Source organism: Dasypus novemcinctus, chromosome 25 (assembly GCF_030445035.2).
Source record: "Dasypus novemcinctus isolate mDasNov1 chromosome 25, mDasNov1.1.hap2, whole genome shotgun sequence".
In the NCBI taxonomy this organism is placed as follows: domain Eukaryota; kingdom Metazoa; phylum Chordata; class Mammalia; order Cingulata; family Dasypodidae; genus Dasypus; species Dasypus novemcinctus.
The window spans coordinates 44,471,372-44,498,220 of record NC_080697.1 but is presented as its reverse complement, the minus strand read 5'-3'; the positions used below and the strand labels follow the sequence as shown (position 1 = coordinate 44,498,220).

Below are 26,849 nucleotides of genomic sequence, written 5' to 3'. Positions count from 1 at the left end.
TTCTTATTTTGTGTATTTGCATCTTCTCTCTTTTTTTTCTTTGTTAGTCTAGCTAAAGTTTTGTCAATTTTATTGATCTTCTCAAAGAGCCAGCTTTTTGTTTTGTTTATTTTTTTAGTGCTTTCCTATTTTCTATTTCATTTAGTTCTGCTCTGATCTTTGTTATTTCTTTCTTTCTTCTTTCTTTGGGGTTAGTTTGTTTTTTTTTTTTACTAATTCCTCCAATTGTTCAGTTATTTCTTCAATTTTAGCTTTTTCTTCTTTTTTGATGCATGAATTTTATGGCTATGAATTTCCTTCTCAGTACAGCTTTTGCTGCATCCATAAGATCTGATATGTTGTGTTATCGTTTTCACTAATTTCAAGGTAGTTATTGATTTGTGTTGAGATTTCCTCCTTGACCCATTTTTTTCTAAGAGTGTGTTGTTTAACTTCCATATCTTGGTGCCTAATCTGGACCTCTGGCCCTTGCAGATTTCCAGCTTCACTTCACTGTGGTCAGATAAATTATTTTGTATGATTTTGATCTTTCTGAATTCATTGAGACTTTTTTTGTGGCCTAGCATGTGGTCTATCTTGGAGAATGATCCATGAGCACTTGAGAAAAATGTATACCGTGCTGTATTTGGGTGTAATGTTCAGTATATATCTATTAGGTCTAGATCTTCTAAAATATTGTTCAAAGTCTTTGTTTCTTTATTGATTTTCTTTTGAGATGTTCTGTCCAATGGTGATAGTGGTGTGTTAAAGTCCCCCACTATAATTGTAGAGGCATCTATTCCTTCACTTAGTTTCTCCAGTGTTTGCCTCACATATTTGGAGGGGCCCTTGTTAGGGTCATAAATGTTTATGATTGTTCTTTCTTCTTGAAAGATTATCCCTTTTACTAATATGTAGTGTCCATCTTTGTCTCTCACAAGAGTTTTGCATTTAAAATCTATTTTGTCTGATATTAATATAGCGACTCCTGCCCTTTTTTGGTTATTGTTTGCCTGTAAGATTGTTTTCCAGTCATTCACTTTTAATCTTCTTAAATCCCTGGGTTTAAGATGAATTTCTTGTAGACAACATATAGATGGGTCATATTTTCTCATCCAGTCTTCCAATCTGTGTTTCTTAACAGATGAGTTTAATCCATTAACATTTAGTGTTATTACTTTCAAGGAATTACTTATATTAGCCATATTTTTTTTTGATTTGTGTTTGTCTTATGATGCTTGATTTTTTCCCCTCTTTTTATAGTTTTAGTTGTTCTTACGCTCCCTTCCTACTCTGTCTCTCTTTTTTTTCTTTCCTCCTGCAGAACTCCCTTTAGTATTCCTTGACAGGCAGGTTTCTTGTTGGCATACTCTCTTAGTTTCTGTTTATCTGTGAATATTTTGAACTCTCCATCATTTTTTAATGCTAGCTTTGTTGGATAGCATATTCTTGGTTGGAAGGTCTTTTCTGTTAGTACCTTGACTATGTCATACCACTGTCTTCTTGCCTCCATGGTTTCAGATGAGAGATCAGCACTTAATCTTATGGAGTCTCCCTTGTATGTGATGGTTCTCTTTTCTCTTGCTGCTTTTAGTATTTTCTCTTTGTCTTGTGCATTGGTTAATTTTACAAGTATATGTCTTAGGGTAGGCCAGTTGGGATTTATGCTGTTTGGGGTGTGTTGTGCTTCCTGGACATGTACATCCATCTCCCTCAATAGGTTTGGGAAATTTTCAACCATTATTTCCTCCAACACCCCTTCTGTCCCCTTTCCCTTCTCTTCTCCTTCTGGGATGCCTATAATGCATATGTTTGTGCATTTTGTGTTGTCATTCAGGTCCCTAAGTCCCTGCTGGATTTTTTTCTATCTTTTTATCGATTAATTCTACTATCCATTTGATTTCAGATGTACTGTCTTCCACATCACTAATTCTTTCCTCTGCCTCTTCAAATCTGCTATTATTTGCTGATAGTGTATTTTTGATTTCTTGGATTGTGCTATTGATCCCCATCATCTCTGTGATCTTTTTGTGCATGATCACAATTTCTTCTGTTTGCTCTCCAAGTGTTTTCTTAATATGCTTAATCTCTTCCTTCACTTCTTTGAATTGGTCCATGATACATGTTTTGAGAGCTTTAATTACTTGTTCAATGTTCCATTTCTCTTCCTGCTTTTTAGCTTCTTCATTGGATTAGGCCATGTTTTCCTGATTATTGGTATGGTCTGTAGTATTTTGTTGCTGTCTGGTCATCATTTTATCTTGTTGGGTTTATTCTGTTGATTATCTTCTTCATCTAGTCTTTGGGTTTAATTAGTTGTTTTTCATGTGTGTGTGTTAAGTCTTCTCTTTGTCACTTTTTTCTTTTTATTCTATTTCCTTGTTGTTGGCTAAGTTCCCTTGAAGGAAAATATTAGGTCCAGAGAAAGCAAAAGGGGTAAGAAAAGAAAAATATAATAGTAGTATTGATAGTGAATATTAGCAGAAGCACCATGTGAGATCTAAGAGAATGGATATAGAACTCATGTAAGCTGTGTATAGTTATAACTGTAAAAAAAGTGGAGTACCTATAATGAGATAGTAAACTGAATATGGGGAGGAATATACTATGAATTAAAATGTCAGTGTGGTCAGGAGAGAGGGAAAAAGAAAAGAGAGGACAATAATATAAAGAGTCAATAGGGAAGCAGACATGGCCCAATGGATAGGGCATCCGTCTACCACATGGGAGTTCTGTGGTTCAAACCCTGGGCGTCCTTGACCTATGTGGAGCTGGCCCATGCACAGTGCTGATGCGTGCAAGGAGTGCTGTGCCATGCAGGGGTGTCCCCATCATAGGGGAGCCCCATGCACAAGGAGTGCACCCTATAAAGAGAGCCACCCAGTGAGAAAGAAAATGCAGCCAGCCCAAGAATGGTGCCACACACATGGAGACCTGACACAGCAAGATGATGCAACAAAAAGAAACAGATTCCTAGTGCCGCTGATAAGGATAGAAGTGGTCACAGAAGAACACACAGCAAATGGACATAGAGAGCAGACAACTGGGGGGGAGGAGAAGGGGAGAGAAATTTTTTAAAAAAGAGTGAATAAATGATAGATAACAGATTAGAGATATTAGAGATAAGAAGTCAGAAATATTGGGGGCTAAACAGAGAGAGGTGGAATGTAAGAGAAACAATAAAGGATGGAGAAGAGAATGAAGTAAAGGAAAGGGATAGCATTGGTAGTCAAAATCAGTACATACAGAAAAGAGAAAATTGAGGATAAGGAAGCATAGCAAATAAGAAATGTTGCATCACTAATATAAAAAAAAGAAAAAATAAAAAAATGAAAAAGAGAGAAGAAAAAAGCAGAGCAAGAAAAAGAGCAGGGAGAAAAAAGAAAAAGAACAGTGGGGGGAATAAGGAGGAAGGAAAAACAAGAAAACAAACCAACAAAACAGAACAGACAAGGCCTCAGGCAAAGAATCCTCTTTGCAATTGAATAAACTCCTTAGGAGTCTGTCTGATCTTCCCTCTTTCTCCTTTCCTCACTTCCTTCTCTCCCAAGGCAGCAGGAAGGCTGCATGAGGGCTCCTGTAGGAAATTCAAATGCGTCCCTGGAGAACCAACTCACCTGAGAAAATAATGACTCTTAATTTCTTGAGAGAGCACACACCCCTTGCTAGGAGCCCTAAATATGCTATTGGAAGGCTGTAAATCACATCCTACTGTCCCTCTCCCTTAAGTGTGCTACAAGGCGGCTAGTTAATTTTCTGTCTCCACCTTCTCCCAGACCAAGTTTCCTATCTCAGGGCATTTACATATATTGGGCTTTCTCAGCAATTCACCTCTCCTCTCTTCCTAGGCTCTCCCCAAGTCAGCTGATACACTCCTCCAAACTCAATAAAAGGGGGGACCAGAAAATTGAACCTGCACTCCTTGGCTCCTCTGCATCTTCCACCTAAACTCTCCCACCCCCAGAGTTATTCTGAAACCGGAGGGGTAGGGAAATGCCAGATTTCCGAGAGTGCTGGACTTGGGAAACAGAGCCCCGGGAGAATGTGGACTCGGGGTATGTAGGTCTGTGAAATGTGGGAAATGTTTCAGGGGACACAGGCTTGGGGTTCACATGTTTGGGAAACATGGGGCTTGGAAACTTTACCCCACGACCGGCAGTTCTCAGTGAACGCCCCGGCTCTTAGCCCTAGGGGGATGGGATGTACCTTCCCACGGCCTCCAAGTTCAGTATCAAGCACCAATTCTGCTACAGTCTCGCCAGATTGATGTCCAGACACCTCCTGCCCTGCAGGTTCCTGCAACAGCCCACTCTGGTAGGACTCCGTCCCCACACCAGCCGGTCTTTCGTAAGAGAGATGACGACTGTGTACTTACTCAGAAGCCATCTTCCCCTCTTCTACAGTATATGGTTTACATTAGGGTGCACTGTTTGCATTGTACAGTCCTATATTTTTTAATTTTGATTTTAATAACATATATACAACCTAAAATCTCCCCTTTTAACCATATGCAACTATACATTTAATTGATGTTAATTACACTCACAATGTTGTGCTACCGAGTTTCTCTTTGGGGTGATGCAAAAGTTTTGGCAATGGGTGGGTGTAATGGTAGCACAACATTTTGAACATAATATAAGACATTAAGATGATAATAATTTTAAAGGTAAGGCATATTTTTTGTAACTTCTATGATTGGAAACTAGAAAGCAAGATTTTCTTTTAAAGAACAGATTTTTTTCAGTGCTGTACCATGAGCTACTTAGGCTTTTAGATCTTCCTCCTAATTATCTATAGATTAATTTATTGCTCATTACCTTAGAGAGTAGTTAGGTTTAATTGACTTTCTGACAAGCAAAGATTCATTTGAAAGAGTTTTTGTTTCAAACCATCTAGTCTAAAAATGCGTCTACAGCCTCTTGGTCTATTTTCCTGTCTAGAATAAGGGAAGATTCAAAAAGAAACTTTCTCTGGTGTTAGAAGTTAGTGTAGGTCTTCTGATCCATACTCTAGAATTTCAATTCTCATTTCCCAGGCCAGTGGTGTAGGCAATTAGGGAGGTCAGGCAGATGTGTTTTAGTCCAGGGCATAAAGTAAAATGTGAGAACACCTTAACTTAGGTTTTCTATTATTTCCATTATAAAAATAGCCAATTTAGAACATTTAGAATGACATAAATGTAAAAGAACCTGAGATACTCCCTTATCACTTCATCTCCTGGTAATAACTATTATTAAATATTAGTGTCTCTCCTTCTGGGCAGTTTCTTCAGATTGTTTTTTTTTTAATTAGCTGTGGTCCATTTTTTAAAACTGGTAATTACTTGAGCATATGTGTGAGCATTTTTCTGTCATAAAGATTTGTATTCATTATTTTAAGTAATGTATAGTTCTTCATTAACTGAATGCAAATTGTAGTTGAAAGTTTATCTAACCATTTCCTTAGAGTCATTCCCATTTAGATTGTTTAGTGAACATTAATTATTAAAAGGCTGTTTTTGTTTCTCTTGAATATAATAATGAAATGCATTTCTTCCAATTTTTTTTCTAGTGAATATTTCTATTTCATTGGTATCTGGTTAATTAAAGTTTTAAGGCATCATCTTTGAAGATTTATATAAACCATCTTGGGGAATGATTACTTCTACTAGTACACAACAAAATAGCCCTTGCTTTGATTTGTTGAATGACAAAGAAATAGTGAGAGAATTGGGGAAAAAGTAAAAGAGGTGGTTTTTCTGAGGCTCTAATCTGGAAAGATTTACAATAGGGAACTCAAAATCAATAAGGAGGAAACATTAAAGACTTTGTGGATGGACTTTGAATACTATTACAAAGTTAACCAGGAAGTTTTTTTGGAGAATAAATACTACTTATTCACCATTCTCTGAAAAGTTGGAGCCATTGCTAGATACATATACCTCAGCAGTGCAATTGTTATGAATGAAAGCCGAGTCATCTGTTCACACTGGAGATGTGCCAATGGAGAATAAGTGATAACTTAAGAAGACCTGACTTGTTTACTTATCTTTCTGGAGGCTTAGCACTCTTAGAGTGGCTTTTCTGGGAGATCACAAAGCTAAAATGCATATTTTTGAAAACTCACATCCCTAGCAGTAAAGAAGCCCTAGGGAATTAAATGAGAGTGCAACTGATTTAAAGAGAAAAGGAAGTTTTTCTCCAAAAAGTTTCATGTAAGTGTAAGACAGTTACCATGTATTACAATGAAAACACACATACATGCAAGAAAATAGCCTCTTTATTGTTTATTTCACTTATGCATGTGTTTCCAAGTCAATTATACAGTTAGAATAAGGAGTCTGGCTTACATTCCAGGTTTGTAAGACAGTATTACAGGCACACAGTGGCACCCATACTGAATTGATGAATGAGTTTCAGTAAGTTTTAATCTACACAACAGAGAGGAGATGTGCTTTTGTGCCACAGTCGTTTTAAAAGAAGTATCCAAATATCTCTTCATAGCATTAGGTTGAACCACCTGGAATTGCCAGCTTTGTCCATTTTTGTCCTGCATAGGTAACAATTTTATATGACTCAGCTTATACCATGGTTGGTGGGCTGTAATAAAGGAAACGGATGTGTCCATTCAATTGTTCTAGAAAATAATTAAATTTATCGATTAATTGGATTTGACAAGCTGATTCCAAATTCTTATGTTGAGGCAACTTTTTGAGAAATATTAGAAAATTTACTTTATTAGGTAGATTGGTTATTACAAAGAGTGTGTTTTGATTTCCTGGGCTGTTCAAGCAAGTATCATGCTTAGCAATAGGAATTTGTTTTTAGGAAATGGCCAAATCTAGGCATCATCAAGATGATGCTTTCACCCTGAAGACAATGACATTCTGGGGCTGGCTGTTGGCGAACCTTGATCCTTAGTTTGTCTCATGGCAAGGCACATGGTGGCATCTCCCAGTTTCTCTCTTCTCTTCCTTGTTCCATTGCATTTCAGTTTCTTTCTTCCTGTGGCTTTCTCTCTCTCTCTTTATCTGAATTTCACTCCGTTTATAAAGAGCTCCCGTAACAGGATTAAGACCAATCCTGATTGAGGTAGGCCACACCTCAATGAAAGGTCCTATTTATAAAGGGTTCACACCTGCAGGAATGGATTCAACTTAACATTTTCATAGGGTATATACAGCTTCAAACGTCACAGAGCATTTCTGGTTTATTTGTTTTCTCAGACGTTTTATCAGAAGATCTACTGAACATAATTGCAAATATATCTGGATGTCTGCCATACATGTTACCTCCAAAATGTCCAAATAATTGCCTAGTAAACAAATACAGACTTATCACAGGAGCCTGCAACAACAGGTATTTTTTTCGGTTTTCTTTATCTTCTCATGTAAGTTTTATTTGAACATAATTAGATACCCATCATGAGTGAGATCCTCTAGATGATTTGTTCATCTTATCACTCCTCTGAGCTCTAGCCCCTTAAACTGACTATTTGACATCTCCCTGGTAGGCATCTCAATCATAACTTGGCCAAATCAGAACATTTTATTCCCACCAATAATACTCCCTCTCCAAATAAGTGTTTAAAAATCATCCTTGTCTTTGTAAACACAGAAAATGGCTCCATATTCCCCTAATTGCTTAAACCAAATACTTAAAGTCATCCTTGATTTCTCCAAACCCCTTACCCATTTATATTCAATACCTAAGTAAGTATTATTTATTCTACCTCCAAAATATGTCCCAAATATCGCCACATCTCTTTACATCTTCCCTCCTATCACCAATCTGAGTTGAAGTCAAAATGGCCAGGGTGTTGGAATAAAGTGATTGTCTCTTAAGTGGTATTATAATTTAAAACTCATTTTTCTACATCCCATACTCCATATTGTAGCCAAAGTGATATTTTAAAAACACAAATTTGATTATGGCATGCTCCTTCTTAACACTTACCATTGACTTTTCATTGCACCTAGAATAAATCTAAATTCTTTGCTAGGGTCAATGGGCCTTACAGAATCTGTCTTCTGATGATAGCACAGATTGTACACTTAGGGTGGATTTATACTGTATTATTATGTATTGATAAAATTGATTTGTTAAAAGAGGATAGATCCAAAAAATGCTCAAGGAGATAAAGAAAAGTAAAGAAAAAGAACTAAAGGATACAAAAAACAAAAAAATAATGAATAATATGAGAATCTAAGTAAAGAGATCAAAATATTATAAAGGAACCAAACAGAACTGCTGGAGTCAAAGACCACAATAACTGAAAAGAAAAATGCTGAGGAGGATTTCAAGAACAGGTAGGAGGTGGCAGAAGGAAGAATCAGTGAACTTGAAGACAGGACACGTGAAAGGATTCAGGCTGAGAAGCAGAAAGAGAAAAGAAATATTATAAATGAAAATAGCCTTAGTCAGTTATGGGACACCATCAAGCACACCAATGTATGCACTATAGGAATACCAGAAGAAGAAGAAAGCGATAAAGGAAATATAAAAGAGATAAAGGAATATAAAAGCATTAATGACAGAGAACTTAGCAAAAGACAGGAATATGTAAATACAGAAGCTCAGAGGACATGAAACAAGATAAACATGAAAATACATCCCATAATATATTGATTATACTATCATATGCAAAGGACAAGAAGAGAATTCTGAAAGCTGCAAGAAAAAAGCAACATATTACATACAAGAGAGTCCCAATTACCTTGACTTCTTGTGTCTCACTAGAAACCATGGTGGCAAAAAGACATTGGGTTGAAAAACTTTAAATGCTGAAGGAAAACAACTGCCAGCCCCCAATTTTTATATTCTGTGATGTTCTCTTTCAGAAATGAGGGGGAGATTAAGACATTCTTGGATAATCAAAGGTTAAAAGGGATCATCCCAGTAGGCCTGCCTTACGAGCAATGCTAAAGGGAGTTCTTCAGACTTAAAGGAAAGGACACTAGATAGTGGTTCAAAGCAACATAAAGAAATGAAGGCCTGGATAAATGTAAACATTTGGATAATGATAAATGCCAGTATTATTGTATTGTACTGTTTGGTATGTAACCCTACCTCTTACATATGTACTTCCTACATATGTTAAAATGCAAATGCATAAAAGGTAATGATAAATTTAGGTTTGAGGTCATATGATATACAAAGACATAAGTGGTAAAAAGAACAAAAAATGGTGGGGGACAGAGAAGTATAGGGAAAGAATATGTGCATGCTGTTGAAATTAAGTGGCTATCAAACCAAATATGATTGTTATATATATGGGGGGACGGGGTTAAATTTTAACCTCATGGCAACCACAAAAATATATATATGAAAAATATATCCAGATAGAAATGAGAAGGCATTCAATGTGGTACAGTATGAAGAAGCAAATAAGTATAAAAGTAGGCTTTAACAGAAGTGAGGGGAAAAAAAAGATATAAAACTTATAAAGGCTAAATAGTAAAAATGGCAGAAAAAGTCCTATAATATCAATAGTGACTTTCAATGTAAATGGATTAAACTCTGATAAAAAGGCAGAGATTGACCGAATGGATTAAAAAAAAAGCTGACCCAACTATATGCTGTCTACAAGAGACTCTTATTAAAGTCAAAGATAAAAGTAGATGGATGATGAAAGTATTGAAGAAATATATACCATGCCAGTAGTAACCAAAAGAGGGCTGGGGAAGATATATTAATAAGGCATAAATAGATTTTAAGCCAAAACACTCTTATAAGGGACAATGATGGTCATTATATACTAATAAAGGGGACAATTCAATAAGAAAATGTAACAGTTATAAATGTATATACACCTAAAAACAGAGCCCAAAATATATGAGGAAAATAACTGACAGATTTGAAGGAAAAAGTGATGGTTCAGTAAGGAAGCGCAATACTTGAATGATACATTAAGCCAGCTAGACCCAACAGACATTTATGGAACACCGTACCCAATGAAAACAGCATATACATTCTTCTCAAGTGCACATGGATCATTCTCCAGAAACTATCATATGCTGGATCACAAAACAAGTCTCAACAAATTCAAAAATATTGGTATCACACAATGTGTATTCTTTGACCACAAAAGCATGAAGCTAGAAATCAACAATAGAGGGAGAACTAAAAAATTCATAAATATGTGGAAATTAAACAACATACTCTTAAGCAACCAATAAGATAAAGAGGAAATCAGAAGTGAAATTAGGAAATATCTTGAGATGAATGGCAATGAAAATACAACACACTAAAACTTATGGGATGCAGCAAAGGCAGTACTGAGAGTGAAATGTACGGTAATTTAATTTAAAAATCAAGAGCACGTTGTTTGAGATGGGATGGGGAAAAGGATTCTAAAAAAATACAGGCCACTTGGCTTCCAGGTAACTGATGTAGTCCTTGCTGAAATACCATGTGTGCCCTCAATAACAGGTAATTCTGGAGCCCTGTTTGCAATATCTTGGAAAAACAAGCCACTGTTTGCTCTGTGGGCTATATCGATACATGTTTTTACTTATTTATTAATTTATATATTTGAAAATATTATCAATTGTATGATATAATATACAAATACTAATTATATGATAAATATTGATTTATGCATGTGTTTATGTATAATTTATAAACAATTTTTATATATACACATATATGATTAAAATTACTATATATGTTCCTGAGAAAGTCCTAAACATCTGAGCTATAGGCAATAATACATAAAAGAGAATTCATTATATTTTGAAATATAAAACAAGATTCTAGTTTCATATAGACTTCATCTGTTACCAGCTGGTTAGACTGAGCTATTCAGTTCACCTCTTTGATCACTGATTTCTTTCATCTGTCAAATGGCAAAGATAATAATATTTACTTACAGGGTGTTTATGAGGCTTAAGTGCAATAATGGAAGCAGAAATATTTTGTGAGCAATAAGTATTCTTCAGATGTTAGTTATTATTATTTCTAAATAATACCCAACTTTTTAACCCCTTGTTTGGATTCTATGGTTCTTTGGTCTTAATTAATCATAGCTTATCTTTGAAATGATTACATTATATTTTGAATTAGAGTCTGAAAGATCACAGCAATAAACCACTGTGTCATGACAACCCTGTAATATAATCTGTGTGTGTATATATATATTATACATAAATATAATTATATATATAGTGTATGTGTATATGGAATTGAATTTATCTAGCACCAATTATCAAAAGGACCATCCTTTACCCACTGAATTGCATCAACATGTATATCATTAATCAGATAACTATATATGTATGAGAGGTTATTTCTTGACTCTTAATTACATTTCAATTTCAAATACATATATTCATATATATATATTGCACACACACATATTAGCATGTGAAGCAGGGAATTAATCTTGCCCTTTTCTAAATCTATTAAGCAAAAGAGACAGGGATCCAATAAAACCAAAACATCGTTGTTTTTGGTTGTTGTTAAGGGTAAAGCTACACTGGGGAACAGGTGGTGGATGTGAGGGCTGCACTTCCCTCACCACAAGCCTGGGCCTGGGCCTCATACGAGGGGGGATTTGGGTCTGCAAAGCTGTGCAGTCACCTGTGTGAAGGCTTGTGTGCCTCACACCTTAAGTGAGCACAGAGATCTCTTCCAGCCGAGAAGTGGCACTGAAGATACCCATCACTCCCCATCTCACTGAATAAGCCTTGCTTCCTTCCTGGGCAGGAACCACTGAAAGCTGGGGGGATGGCAGACACTTCTTCCACAACATCTCCTCGGAAAGTGGGCTACCAGAGCTCCCCTTCGTCACTGTTGTACCAGAATGTGGCATTTAGCCCATTTCATGTTGCCATAAGTAGACTTTGGATGTCAGTAAGTGTTCTCTATCCCATTCATAGAAAACATGAATGTTCTTTGTACATCTGCACAGCTCTGTACCCAGTTCTTTTTGTCTAGAACCACTATTTATTGGCCAGGCAAACTTAAGGTTTTTCTTTAAGATGTCACTAAGACTTTCTTTCTTCTTTCTGAATCTTTCAATGATTTTTCTCCCACCCTAAGAGTAGGTTAATCATTCCCCCATTGCTTGGATATACCTCTATCATTGCTTATTTAATAAGACCATTCAACATATAAGTTATTTTTTTAAACTATGAACTCTTCAAAGGATAGGTAGAGTGTCCTAAACTCTAAATATCCAATCCTTAAAATAGACCACTTATCATGTATTTGTCTTCAATCTATGCATTGAAGTGGATTGAACTGAAAAAAAACATATTACCCTGAACTCAGAGTTTTAAAAAAGTTTATGCCTAGATATTTAGACCAGAACAGAGATTTTGTGTGGCTCCCTGATGTCATCCAAAAATGTCACATATCAGTAGATTTTGGTTAAGCAGACTGAGTAAATATAGATTTCCTGAGCCTGGATAATGTGGACAAACTCTAAATGACTTATTGACTTGAGATGCAAACTCAAAATTCTCAACTTTCCCATTTCCTAACCCTGTGAAAGTTTTTTTTCTCTCTTGTAAAAATTTATTATGCTTTTCCTTTTTGAAGGATTTAACAAATGCCTACTACTGAATTGATGAAGACATAAACAAAGTTATGGTGTGACCTTTCACAATTCATAAGCTTATGTTTGAGTCCTGCCCCTGCCCTTTGTCCACCTCCATAAACACATGCCACACAAACACTGGGAAATGCTGAAGTTGCTTCTTTTCTTCCCCTTCCCCTTCTTCTTCTTCTTCCTCCAGGACAGTTTCTAGAATAAAGTTAGGCAGGACTAAAATCTCAGGGGAAGTGAGAACTTTTTGATGATATTCAATTGGTGAGGGCATCACACAGTGGGCAGAGAACTAAGACATCCCTGACTCACTAATAGAGCACCATTAAGAGACACTGTGGGGGAGTGGATGTGGCTCAAGCGGTTGAGAGCTAGCTTCCCACACGGAAGGTCCTGGGTTCAGTTCCTGGTGCCTCCTAAAAAAAACAAACAAACAAGCAAACAAATGAAAAAACCATCTTAGGGAGCCAATGTGGCTCAGTGGTTTAGTGTCAGCTTCTCACATATGAGGTCCTGGGTTCACACTATGGCCCTGGCACCTCAGGAAAAAAAAAAAAAAAGAGTGAGAGAAGAGTGAGAGAGAGGCACTATGTAGCTTTTTGTTACGCCAAACTAAAGTAGCGCAGCACCCGCTCTGTGCCAGCCCCTAAAATAGGGACTGGACTATAAAGAGGTGATACAAAGCTATGATTCTAGTGAGCAGACTTAATACGGCAGGGGAGATAAAAGCCAATAATTGCAAAACCATAATTATAGGTACTACAGAAAAAATATGTGCTTAGTAGAGCACAAAGGAGGAAAAGGAGATTCACAAAAAATTTGACCTGAGAAAGGTTTTAAACAGTGTATAGGGATTTCCTAAGTAGATGAAGTAAAGATGGAATTTCCAAGCAGAAGAAATAGACCAAGCAGAGTCACAGATGCTGTCTGTCTACTAAGACTGTGTATTTGTGAAAATCTGAATATAGATGGGACTCTGAGTACAGCGTGGTAGAGAACAGAGGGCCACAGGTGGAGAAGAGCCTGGCGATGGAAAGGCTGTTGAGGATACTTGTATTAATATATACATGTTTGGACTTGAAATAAGACTGTTCTCTGGAGAACTATTTTAAGCAGCCCCCCACCCCAGGCGCTTGGCACTGTAAAGAATAACCATCAACCTGCCTCTAAGTGTGCAATTATAGTCATGGTTGCATGTGGAAAGTTTTTAGCTACCTCATTTTTTGCTTGTTAGTTTTATTTTTGACAGCGGGTGGGATATAAATAATTCCTAAAAGCGTTTCAGATATTGGAGATTATTTCATAAACCAGTGGAGTGACATGTCTCCTAGTCCTTTAGCCAAAATTATCCTTCGAGCTGCCTTCTGCAGGATATCAAATTAACACTATGCTTCCAAAAGGAACATGCGTCTAGTGATCCCAAAATGCTGCCACTTTTCAGGTAGCCACAGGTAACTTCCTGCCATTTGTGAGCTCCTGGCGGCCACTTCTCTGTTTCTTTTTCATGTAGAGGGTGCTGTGCACTTTGTCCTCCCCCACGTGAATTATTTTTCATATTTGTACCTCTTACACATCCATTTCTCTCAAAGTTCCACATAGCCCCTATTTTCACTTTTGTTTCTTACTTTTTTCCCCTCCCCCAATTGACCGAGATATAAAACTGACAAATTGATTTTAAAATATTATTTTAATTTTACCAACTTTTTTTTCTCAATGTCAAGCATAAGGAATTTTTAATAACTATGTGAATGTGCTTTTCCATAGAATTTGTATTTCATGGATTCCTTCCCCATCATGACCAGCTCCTTGACAACATCCAGCAGCTACACTCTGGCTGCTTTAACAAAGACACTTGGAGGAGAAACTGCAGGTCTTGGTATTAATCTCTGCCTGGAGTCGAGCCAGTATTCTGTCCTTTATGTGGGCCAAAGCTCTGTGTGCTGCAAAGTATTTTGTAATGGGCATCCTCTTTGAACGCAGAGGACTAGTGGGTGGGAAGAGATAGGCTGAAGCATAAGGCCATCATTTGGCAGGTGGTATCTTTAGACAGTGCAGCTAAGAATCACCAGACCAATCATGGGCTGTTCTACAGCCTTGAAAAACTGTGTATGAAAATGCAAGAGAGGCAAGGCTTAACCGTCTGGTTTTGCCCTCGCATGATGTGAAAGCAACTTCCCAAGCCTGGAAGAGGGCCAGGTAGCCAAGGGTTCAAAGCCTTTTCAGCAACACACCAACCTCATGACTTTAGGCCCTTGCTTCTCATCTTATCCACGTCCCCAGTCCCTTGGTTGTAATGGAGAAATAACACATCCACTTTCCAGGCACACTGTAAGGATCAAATGAGATCACAGCAAGTGATTGTAAGGGTTCCTTTACCTTTCTTTCCTCCTTTTGAATTCAACGGAGAAATTATTTGTAGTTGTTTCATGGAAAACACAAGATTGAGCTTAACATAGAGTTTTCAGTTGAAAGGGTATAAGACATCTTGAAAATGATATTGTAAGGCAAAATACAAGCACAATTGGAGAGAGAAAACATGCTGGGGGTCCTTTCTTTCCTTTCCCTTCATGTGACAGAGAAGTAAACTTGCTGTCATTGAGATTCTGGATTTCCAATAAAACAGGTGGAATCCTTGAAAATGAATGTAACACCTTATATTGGATACAAACCATGTGAATTCTAGATCTGTCCTTACAAACCATGTGACCTAGAGCAGGGTACCTAACATTTCGAGTCTTGGGTTTTCTCCTCTGTAAAATGGAGGCTTTAATAACAACTACATCGTCAACCACACGACAATGAAATGAGACAATGCCAGCAGGACTTAGTAGGAGTGGTTACTGTGCTGCTTAGTGGAAGCAGTTTAGAGCAGTAGAAGTAGAAGTGGATCAGTAGTTTCAGATCCTGTGAATGAAAGCAACTCCCCACAGAACAGAAAATAGAGCAAACATCTTAACTCCTGCTCAGAGGCTTACCCAAAGGCTGGCCCAGAGGCTCAGAACTCTGGAAAAAGCACCCACATTGAATGCTATCCTCTCCCAGCCAACTGCATGCATAGGTGATAGAGGACCAAGCAGTATGGTAAGTGAACGTGCAGTGAAGAAAATGTGGCTATTGGCCACAGAAGAAATTCTGGCTACTGGCTATAATTGATAAATGACCTTGATTAGTTCACTTAGTTACTCTAAGCTTCTATTTCCATGTCCATGAAATGGGAATAATACTTACCTTGCAAGATTGTTGTTTTTGAGAGATAATATTTATAACACTCCTTGCATTTAGTTTACAACCAAAATATAAAAAGTGTTAAAATGATCGCCTTCATGAAATTACTGATCAATATCTAGAACTCTTGGTTGTTTGCCCAAAGCTGCAGTCACACTGTTGTAAAGGAAATTCAATGTGATTTTTCCATGACAGTCATTGCTGAGCGCTCCAACAATTAAATAGCTGTGACTTGATTGATTTTCAGATATGACTGCATCTCAAAATTATAGCAGAATTTTTCATTGCTCAGGCAAAATATAAAGTTAATGATAAGCTGTGATGAAACTGGCCCTCTTCTATTTTCTTACAACCTCATTTGATGGATGGAGATTACAAATGAAATTTCCATCCAGATAGTAACACAGACTCAACCCATTACTGGATTCATCTAACACCCAGGCTTGCCAAATGTGTATTTTTTCATGGGTATACAGAGAAAATTGAATCACTATTACAAGCTATACAGCATGATCCTATCAACGGGCCAATTTCCTTTCCCGTGATAATTCTTTACTAAACTTCTTTCTTGGGGGACAATTTCTATGTCATTTATAATAGCAAACCCCATAAGTTCATAAAGCAAATGACAAACTCTGAAAGTAACAATTAGTATATGCATTTAAATTATAGACAGGACCCAAATCTACCTGGGTCTAGCATATAATGTGGTATATAATTCTCTATATATTTTTATCAAAAAATAGTCAAAAACCATAATTAACTATTAGAAGTGTTCTTAATTTACCAGGGCTGCTATGACAAATTCCCACACACTGGTTGACTTAACAATAGGAATTTGTGGGCTCACAGTTTTGGAGGCAAGAAGTCCAAAATCAGGGTCTTAACAGGTCATGCATTGACAAGAGTCTGTAACATTCTTATGCAATTTTGGGGGTTCCTTGATTTGCATCTCTGCCTCTGTAAAGGGCAATCTGCTTCTCCTTGAGTCTTCTCCTTTCTTTTCTGCTGACTTCTAGCTTCTATTGACTTTTAGCTTCTACTTGTTGTTTAGCTTCTGACTTGTTGGGTCTGAATTTTCTTTGCTTAGAAGAATTGCTATGGATTAAGGCCTGCCCTGATTCAATCTGGCCTCACCCAGCTAGGATCTTCAAAGATCCTATTCACAAATGAACAAATGAGCGTACAACTTAACTACTAATAACTTCAAAGGTCCTTTTTACAAATGAGTGCATAGCCACAGAATCTGGGTTAGAACTTGAACATATCTTTTGCGTGGCACATAATTCAATTCCCAAAATGTAAATATTTTGTGTTAACACTAAACATCTTGGTTAATTGGCCATCTGACTACACTGTTTCCTTTTTTTCAATGTATTTGCCTTGTAGTCACATTCCTGGTCAATTTTTTTTCATATTTTCATTTGTGTTTTGCCCTAATTGATGATATCATTCAGCAGAACTGATATCTTGTGTGGTTTTACCGGAATTTAGCACCTTAACTCAATCGGCTCATTTGAGGAACTATCTATATATTTAAAGTGAAAGTGCTTAAAACAATAATTATAAAGCAACAAATATTTACCTTGTTATGCTCTTAAGGGTACTCTAAATTTTAAAGAAAGCACTAAGCTATAATTTAGTAAGATTTTCATTCAAGTGAAGAAAATTTTACAAAACCAGCCTGAACTATTGTAATCACTGAAACTCCCAAGTAAATTTATTAGAGTCTTTAAGGAAAAATAGGTGAAATATTGGGGACCATAATATTGGTTCAAATTATACTAGAATAAGTAAGATTTTCAACATTTTTGGAAAATGCTGAATGCATACCAATTATAGAAAAGCACTTTTCATCTTCTGAGAGCTTTTAAAATATTTGTCCTGATTGATCATGGCAGTTGACATACCCCTTCGAAGGAATTGACTGGTTTTAATTGCCTCCCATCAAGCCGTTTAACCAACCCAATAAATAATGAGTTACCCATTGTTTTACACTTCAAGGCAATCTGACAGGGCATTAGGTGTCTTTGGGAAAGCAAATTAATTCCTTCAGGCCAGTTGGGTACTATTTAGTAAATTCCTGCTACGGGGTAATTAAATAATCCTCTTGGGTCTCAGTGTCCCATGGCAAAGCAACACCTGTCTTATTTCCACCACCACTATGCCCACTACCAAGAAAATGAGAAGGATAAAGTAAGAAATTGAAAGCTGACTTTTAAGTTTCTCCCAGCATATAATACTACATTTTATTCTTTTTCTTTTCCAAGAAGGACACAGATCTTTAGAGTTAAACATATCCCATATGTTAGTAACAGGGATGACACACCTGGCAGAATTATATTAAGTCTCTTGGCATCAATCTTAAACTTTACAGTCAAGCTGTCTTCAAGCTGGAAGCTTAGAATTTTGTTTCCCTTTAGAATTCAGAATAACACAACGCCTATAGTGACTGTTGCCTGGGAGAAATGAGAAAGTGTTTCTAAAAAAAATCATAATAACTAAGCTCCACTATGATAGCACAGACATTTGTCTCCCTATAAAACGCTCTTCCAGAAATGTTTCTATTCATTTATATTGGTCAGCTTTATGGTTACCATTTTTTCTGATGCTGCCATGAATCCCAAATATAATACAAAGGACAAATGTGGTACTATAAATTGATCCCATTGTGCCTAGAGAGCCTTCCAACACAAGCTCAGCATTATCTAAGGGTGGTCCTTCAAAGACTTGAAGAGATAAGAATAAGGACCAGAAGTTCCCAAGACAGTAGCAGAGGCAACCAGAAGCAAGTGTTATACATCCATTTTGTGGACCTGCTGAAGAGGCTAACACACTGATTATGAAGCTGAAGTGCACACATCAGCTGAATGTTCACAAAAAGCATCTGTGAACACTTGAGCTATTGTAACAACCTAGTGAGCTGCTAACATATAAAAGTCAATCAGGAAAAAAAAATCATTGCTTAAGCAGTTAAATTAACATTTCATTATTTTTAATTGAGTGAAATACCACCTCCCTACAAGCAGTACTTTATGGAATTTCAATAAAGACAAACCAACTGTAACCAATCTGAACACTTTATTAAAGCACATTCCAATCTTCAAACGTTGACTTATTGTAGCTAATTAAACGCATTACTGTCCCATATAGTTTTGCAAATTGAGCCACTTTGGTGTACTGGAGATCAATGAAGTATTAATAATAGAATAATTCTCCACTTACTGCCCCTACAAATGTACAAAAGTAACCATGTTTCCCTGGAGCATTGCCTCCAAATGCTAACTAGTCACTCTAGAATGGTTCCTAGACAAAGTAGCAGTGATGTGAAAGATAGCAGTAATAAAGTTCCTTTTCTCTAATATCAAGAACAATGTAGTGTCATTAAGAGACTTGCAAATGGAACAAAGCATAACTTGCTCAGTTATTGCCAAGGCCAGACTCCAGTCTTGCCTTTAAATATGATCCTTTGTTGCTCAGATAACAAATCGTTCTCAGCATTGTGTTCCTTTCATTCTTATGCCAAACATCTAACTCAATCATGTTTAGCTAATAATAAGCTAATAATGATTAATGTGTGTTATATCCAAAAGAGTGACAATAACTGAGTCTTAAAACAAATCAGCTAATTTTTAAAATTATATTTCCAAACACTCCAAAATTTTTAAAAAATCATTTAGTGTGTCATGGTTCTTATAGACTTCAGTTCCTTCTTTTTCTTTGTCTACACAGCAAACACATGAACGAATTTTTAAGTCTACACCCCAGTATTTTCCAGTTCAGATTATTTTGCCATGTGATGCCCAAAGCCCTCTGATACAACGTGTCTTTCACCTCACTTCAAATTCAGCAGTCTCCCTTCTCATTCCCTTGCGATGACTCTGTGACCACTAAACAAATACCCCAAAAGCTGATTATTCCGTACAGGGTTGCAGGCCACCGTTCATCTTACAGTGCATGTCAGTGGTGCCCCCTAGAGTTGTGCAAACACAGGGGGTGTTCTCTTCAGGCGTCTTTGCCCCTGGCACCTCACCCACAGGAATTTAATCATCTGATCAAGTACTGAGAACCTATTTTGCAGGTCATCTACAGTGTTCAAATAGAACTCCGAGAGAGGTCTGCTTATCTCAGTTTCCCTAACAGAGTTTAGAAGGAAACACTAAATGGCCTCAATGACCAGGGCAGGCCAAGCAGGAGTCAAGCTATGAAGCACATAGAGTTTTACCTAGGTTCTTTGACTATGCTGCAGAAATGAATTTCAAGAGCACATCAGGTGAGTTAGGCCACTAATTTGTTCAGGTAGGGAGGGATGAGAAATGGGGGAATATAACAGGTCAGGGGTCCCGTAGAGAGAAAGGGGCTGAAAAGTGATAAAAAGAGCTAGTTTACAGGATCCAACTTCCTATTATAGATTATAAATGCTCGGGTTTACTTGTGTGACCAAGTGGCAGAGGAAAGACGGCGAGAGCAGTGCGCTGAGGGCAGAACGGATCCACAGGCGAGAGAGCACACGAGCGAGAGCATCAGGCTTCGCCGTCTGCTTTTGGAACCATTAATTATTCCACCCTCTTGCTGATGGCAGGTGAGGGATTCCAGCTGTTTGCTGTTTTGATGGATCACGCCACCTATCAATCCCCCAGTGAGGACCCAATGATAATGTTCTTGGGGCATATCTGGGGCTTTTCCTGGCTTCCAGAAGAAGCCTTTGTTCTGGATAACAGAATCTTGGGGGTGGGGGGCTTCCAGCAGCCACCTTGGTGGTTACAGATGTCCACGTGGACTTCCTGCCAGGTTCCAGATCCCTCTGCTGATTCCCTATCTTACTAGCTGGTTTCTCTAATAGGATTTAGGAGGAAACACTAAATGGCTCCAATGACCAGGGCTGGCCAGGGGGAAGAGTCAAGACATGAAGCACGTACAACTGGCAGGGTCAGCCGTGAGGATGAGTTGCTGATGAGCACTTGACTTTCTTATGGAAGCCCTGTATCCTAAGTAGGAAGCTCCTGCTCCCCAGAGCTCATGTGCATCCAATGGTGATAATCGACCCCATCAGCCTCTCTCCCATCTCAGAACCTTCCCATTAACTGTTCAAATCCCAACTCACTGCCTTTCCATGCCTTGCATGGCATGTTTTGTTCTTCCTTCAGTGCCTGTATGCAGTTCACACAGGCTATGTGCTGAATTATTAATTATTCTCGAGACCCTTCCCTGGTTCTGTTTTCTGCATGAAGAGATCTTGATGGACCAAGGAAATGACTTCAGATTTTCGTCTCCGTGTCATCCACCGCAGTTTCTAGGACTCATTAAACTTAAGGTACTTAATAATCATGGACCACCAACAAAAGGACCAAAATGTTTGCTGAACCTCTCTCATTGAATAAATACTTTATCTAAAGTCTAAAGAAGAGAGAATTAGCCTTATGCCATGAAGCACAGGGTATTCCTGGCTTTGAAGGGAGAATGTCTAAAAGTCTTGGCTCAACTAGCACCTGTTGCTATGATTAGGGTATGAAAGCCTCAGCATCCTCATCTACTGACTGAAGATGTTAATTATGCTGATCTCCCGGCCTGTCTGGAAGGTTGGAGATAAGGCCATGAAAGAAATCTGTAAATTCTAAGAATGTAAGGAACTATTATTGTATTTTTAAATATTTATCATCTGATTTCTTCATTTCTCTTTTAAAGTGGTTTGTAGCCAAGTTTTAAGGTACATTTTGGTTTATCTAGCATCTCATCACCGTTTTCATGGCAATCCAAATTGTATAAACTCTCTTCTCTTTCCAGTTCTACTAGCCAAGGAGCCATGTTCATTGGAAAATTATAATATTAAAATTTTAATATAGAAATATAATATACAATTACAATTTATTTTTTACATGGGAGAGCACCATCGTTCAACAACAAAAGCCTCTGATAGAGTGGAACATAATAACATAATTGTGCCTCAATTACAGGTTTGTGTGATAAATCACCCAATGAAGTCTCTTCCCAATAAGTGCTCCAGTCTTCTACATTGAATATTCATGACTTTTAAACATTTTAATGTTTTGTTAAAATAATAAATGCGTCTAATTAGGGAATAACCTTCCTCCAGTGACATTTGTAATTTCCTTTTTATTGGACTTTTATATGGATCCATACACCTCCTATTTGAATCTTATCATACTCTATTTGGTTCTGAACTGAAATATCCATTTCATAAATATTATCTCACTTAATCATTGCAAGCATCAATTTGGGAAACCAAACCTATGAAACAGTCAGTTAATTACTCAAGAGAAGAAAGCTTGTAAGCAGCATAGACGAAAGGAATTTTTTTAAAGATTTTTTTTCTCCCCTTCCCCCCCCACCCCCCAGTTGTCTGTTCTGTGTCCATTTGCTGCATGTTCTTTGTCCACTTCTGTTGTTGTCAGCGGCACAGGAATCTGTTTCTTTTTGTTGCATCACCTTGTTTTGTCACCTCTCTGTGTGTGCGGTGCCATTCCTGGGCAGGCTGAATTTCCTTTCGTGCTGGGCGGCTCTCCTTACGGGGCGCACTTCTTGCGCGTGGGGCTCCCCTACATGGGGGACACCCCTGCATGGCACAGTACTCCTTGCGTGCATCAGCACTGCGCATGGGCCAGCTCCACATGGGTCAAGGAGGCCCGGGGTTTGAACCACAGACATCCCATGTGGTAGACGGATGCCCTATCCATTGGGCCAAGTCCGCTTGCCAGACTAAGGGATTTGCAGCCTAAATTCCCAGAGCACAGAGCACCACTTTATGCCTCTATGTCTTTGCATTGCTCTTTCTTTGGGGAATTCTCTTTCTTCTTTTATTTACTCTGCCACACATAATTTCTGTGGATACTTGGGTTACCCAATCAAGAAAAATGTATGGTTGTTTAAGTTTTGGTTTTGGAGCTTAAAAGGGGAGCTCAAATTGCAGGTCAACCCCTCTAGCTTAGTAAAGAGAAAAATGCAATAAAACCGTAACATCTGTACAATGACAAATTAGCTTGAGGGTTATGTTTTCCAAGCTCCTTTCCTGGGGTCCTGTTTTAATTTCCTGCCTGTTAAAACAAACACCGTACAATGGATTGCCTCAGCAACAGGAATTTGTTGGCTTACAGTTTCAAAGGCTAGAAGGCTTGCTTCCTCCTGGGGTTCCTTGGAATTCCACAGCAATTCACATGGATGGGATTTCTCCTTTCTCTTCTGGCTTCTGCTGACTTCCAGCTTCTAGTTGGTCCCCATGGCTTCTCCCTCTCCATGTTCAATTTTCTTTCCCTATAAGGACTTTAGCGATATTGAATTAAGGCCCACCCTCATTTATTTGGGCACACCATAACTAATACATCTTCAACAGCCCAATTTATAAATGGGTTCACACCCAAAGGACCAAGGGTTGGGACCTGAGCATACTTTCTGTGTGGGACATGATTTAATCCCCAGCACGTTCTCAGTTATACCAGAACACTTTTCCCTCGCCCTTGGTTGGCACGCTGTGCTTAATTCCTGTTGAGCTCTTCTCATGGGCTTCTATTTACTAGTTTAAGTTGCCTTTCTTTCTCACTAGACTGAAAACCCCTTGAAGGCACGGCCATGTCTTATTCAATTTTGTTTTTAAGCACTTGATAAAAATTCATTGGGTAAATGAAAGAAAGTTTATTCAGGTTTGGAAATAACTATTGCAGGGGCAATAGCTAGAGAAATGTGGAGATGAGGTTAAATCTCTCTCTGTAGACCTCTTCTCCTTTCTACACCTAGAATTTTCTGCAGGAGAAACCATCCATCAAAATCAGCCCAGATATCAAGTTAACTTTGATAATAAATATCTGAAATGGAGTCACTTTTTGGACTTCTAGGCTCCATATCTGTGAGCAAATTAATTTCTGTTGTTTAAGTCAACCAGTGTGTATTATTTGTCATAGCAGTTCTGATAAACAAAGCCACCCCATTTAAATAATAGCTGTATAAGAGTAAAGATGTTATCTCATTCATTCTTGCATCTCAGGTAACTAGAACAGTGCCTGTTAATAAATAATTCTGTTTTGAGTGAATGAAAGTGTTTCAATGGTATGAGTAATTGCCTCAGAAAACTTCAACTACAAGGAGGTTGACTGGCTTTACTGGGATGCTAAGTGTATTTAGATTCCAACTACTTGATGCCTCCCTGGGTTTTATCCTCAGCTATCATGAGACTCTTCAAGGCCCTAGCATTTGTCCCTAGCTAGCTAGCTAGCTTAGCTAGCACCTATCTATCTACTTATTTACCCATCCTTCCATCTACCCATTTATTCCCTGACCCAGCAATCTATCATCATATCTGTCTGCCTGTCTGTCTATCTATCTATCTATCTATCTATCTATCTATCTATCTATCTATCTATCTATCTATCATCTATCTATCTACAGATATCCATCCTTCTAGAATATTCTATAGGAAATTTTTGAAAAAGCAAGAATCCCATATAGAATTATTAAAGATGACATCTAAAAACTTTCTATGTTTAAATAGTTGTAAATTATATGCTTTCTAGCATATTTTAAATGTTGATAAATAAAATAGAACTGATGAAATTATTTATAAATTCCAATGGAATGTGAATACCATAACAATTTTATACTTGCAACAATCCGTTTGAAAAAAGAAAATTTCCACATTTATTTTGATCTTCAAACTGATAATTCCATTCTAATTTCCCTATAAATTCTTTCAAATATAGTATATTTTAGGCTGGAAAATATTTTATTATCTTTTACATATTCTTTAACTTTTACATTTGCCTCTGCAGAAATTTTATATTTGTGATATATAAATTGCATATAATTTACATAATTTTATTTTATATATTTATATTTTACAGTTTTATTTTGCTTTACTTTACATATTTTACATATTTATACAATCTAAATTGAATTTTATACTTAGAAAAGTATTAATCATTTTCTTCACGGTTGGCTTTATAACTGTTATTTGAGAACAATTGACCAAATGATCATAAATTTTTACAAATGTTGATAATTGATAAACATAGAAATGTTTTCACTGAGAATTAATGTATAAATGAGATGTTCAATAGTGTTTCTGTTAGTTCACATATCAATTGGGTGAATATTTTTGGCTGACTGATCACACATCTCAGGTTGCCTGAGAGAATTCCAATGTATTTATTAATAACACTCCCCTTTACTCTCAAAAATATTTGAATTTGGATTATAAATTATATGGTCATCCTACCAATTGAAAATGAGACAGCGTAAAACAGCAATTCCCTGCTTATTTTTCTCTGTAGAGATGTACATGCTTAGAAACTTACTCACTTAAATATGTCGCTGGTAACAAAAGTTTTTTTATAATAATGGAACCCAGTTCTCAAAATTCTACCCTAGCTTTGCACTCTCTTTTAAAATTTCGAATTTCTTTCACTCTATTTTTCTATTTATCTTAAAATTTCACAATAAAGAACCTTTTAATAATTTGGATAGATCATATGGTATGTGAATACATCTCAATAAAACTGCTTAATGAACAAAAATTGTGCAAGAATAGGAAGAAATAGCAGCTATGTACAGCAGGGGAAAGAGACTGATTGAGAGATGATGAATTTTCTTGTTTGTTTTTTTGTTTATTATTATTATTGAAATAATGAAAATGCTTAAATAATGATTGAAGTTATGAATGTACAACTATGTGATTATACCAAATACCATTAATTGTATATTTTGGATAAATTGTATGCTTTATTAATATGTATCAATAAAATTGATTTGTTTAAAAAAAGAAAATAAAATGATCATATTATGTGCTGTCATTAAAATTAAATTTATTGATCAGCAAACAACTTAAGGAGGGTCTCTGTTATTTTAAAACAAATTTGGAAAGCATCTGATTTGCAAAAGAGTAACCAATCATTTGATTTTCATTTTTCAATTTTCGCACACAGTTCCCAAAAAGTTCTAAAAGGACACATCAAATGACTTTAATTAATCCTGTTCTTTTACTAAGAGGCACCTGACTTAACACAATATCATTAAAAATGATTGATAAAATAAAAATATTATAAAACATGCCTTGGCCTTATCATGCACATTAGATAAATTTTTGTCAAAATATATTTTTTATTTATATATATTTATATAGAATAAACTTCAAATCATTCTATTTATGGATACATCCTTATTTAAACTAATTGGCAGTGCCCAATCTCCTTGTCAAATTAATCAGCCAAACATGACTTATTTTCTCTCAGAAATAGCCTGATTTTATTTTTAATTCAACTGAATGCTTTAATATACATTCCCTTGACAACCATCTCACTCATGAATTTAAAATATTTCAGTAAATCCCAAAGTATCCTGATTCTAACATACTCTTAGCATAAATATCTATGACAGGATTAGACATGAAGCCCAAAGGTGTTTTAAGGTGTCTTGATTAAAGGATGCTTAAATACAAGAATATTTCAAAAATTTTCCTTCTTTAGGGCATCAGAAGATTTTATCTTCCAGGGAAGTGCATCACTGTATGTTCCAGAAGGATGAGAAATATACCTTTCAAAAAAAGTAAAGTCTATTGGAAATGAAGAAGTTGTACAGGAGAATCAACTAGCAGGATACCTCAAAAACTGATGCATTTTCAAATTTAGGAAAAAGTGTATATGGAATTTGAGGTTTGGGGAGCTAATTTCCTAGAGATTAGTCATGTCCATATACCAGGTAGTCATACCCCATATGAAGACTACATCTTTAAAGCATGGGTCTCAGAGAAGCATCCTCATTTCTTTTCCTAGAGAATGATGTGCAATCTAATATTATATTTGGGATTTGCTGCTGCTCTCCTTCCTTCTTTCCCATCTCAAACACTTTCACCTGTTTGCTTCCCTTAGAGACCATCCCAGATGGGGAGCCTCCAACACAGCCCTGGCAAGATGGCTTCCTCCAGTCTATGAAGATGGGATTAGTCAACCCAAAGGCTGGAACCACAACTACTTATACAATGGGTTTCCACTGCCCCTGGTTTGTACATCAGGATGCTGCTTAAACTGACTTGGCACTAGATTCCTGTAATTCTAAAAACCTCTCCAAATTTTTTGAGGAAACTCACCTTTTACTGAGAACTTGCTTAATATGGC

At 36.9% G+C, this 26,849-nt stretch overlaps 1 protein-coding gene across 1 annotated transcript in view; it reads left to right on the top strand.

Annotated features, from left to right (window-relative positions):
• The window catches only part of TPO (thyroid peroxidase), a 103,738-nt gene that overhangs the window by 6,778 nt on the left and 70,111 nt on the right, over positions 1 to 26,849 (top strand). The window contains exons 3-4 of the mRNA XM_058287842.2: positions 7,184 to 7,316; positions 26,604 to 26,733. Coding sequence (XP_058143825.2) covers positions 7,184 to 7,316; positions 26,604 to 26,733 — 263 coding nt within the window. The remainder of the gene's footprint in view (positions 1 to 7,183; positions 7,317 to 26,603; positions 26,734 to 26,849) is intronic.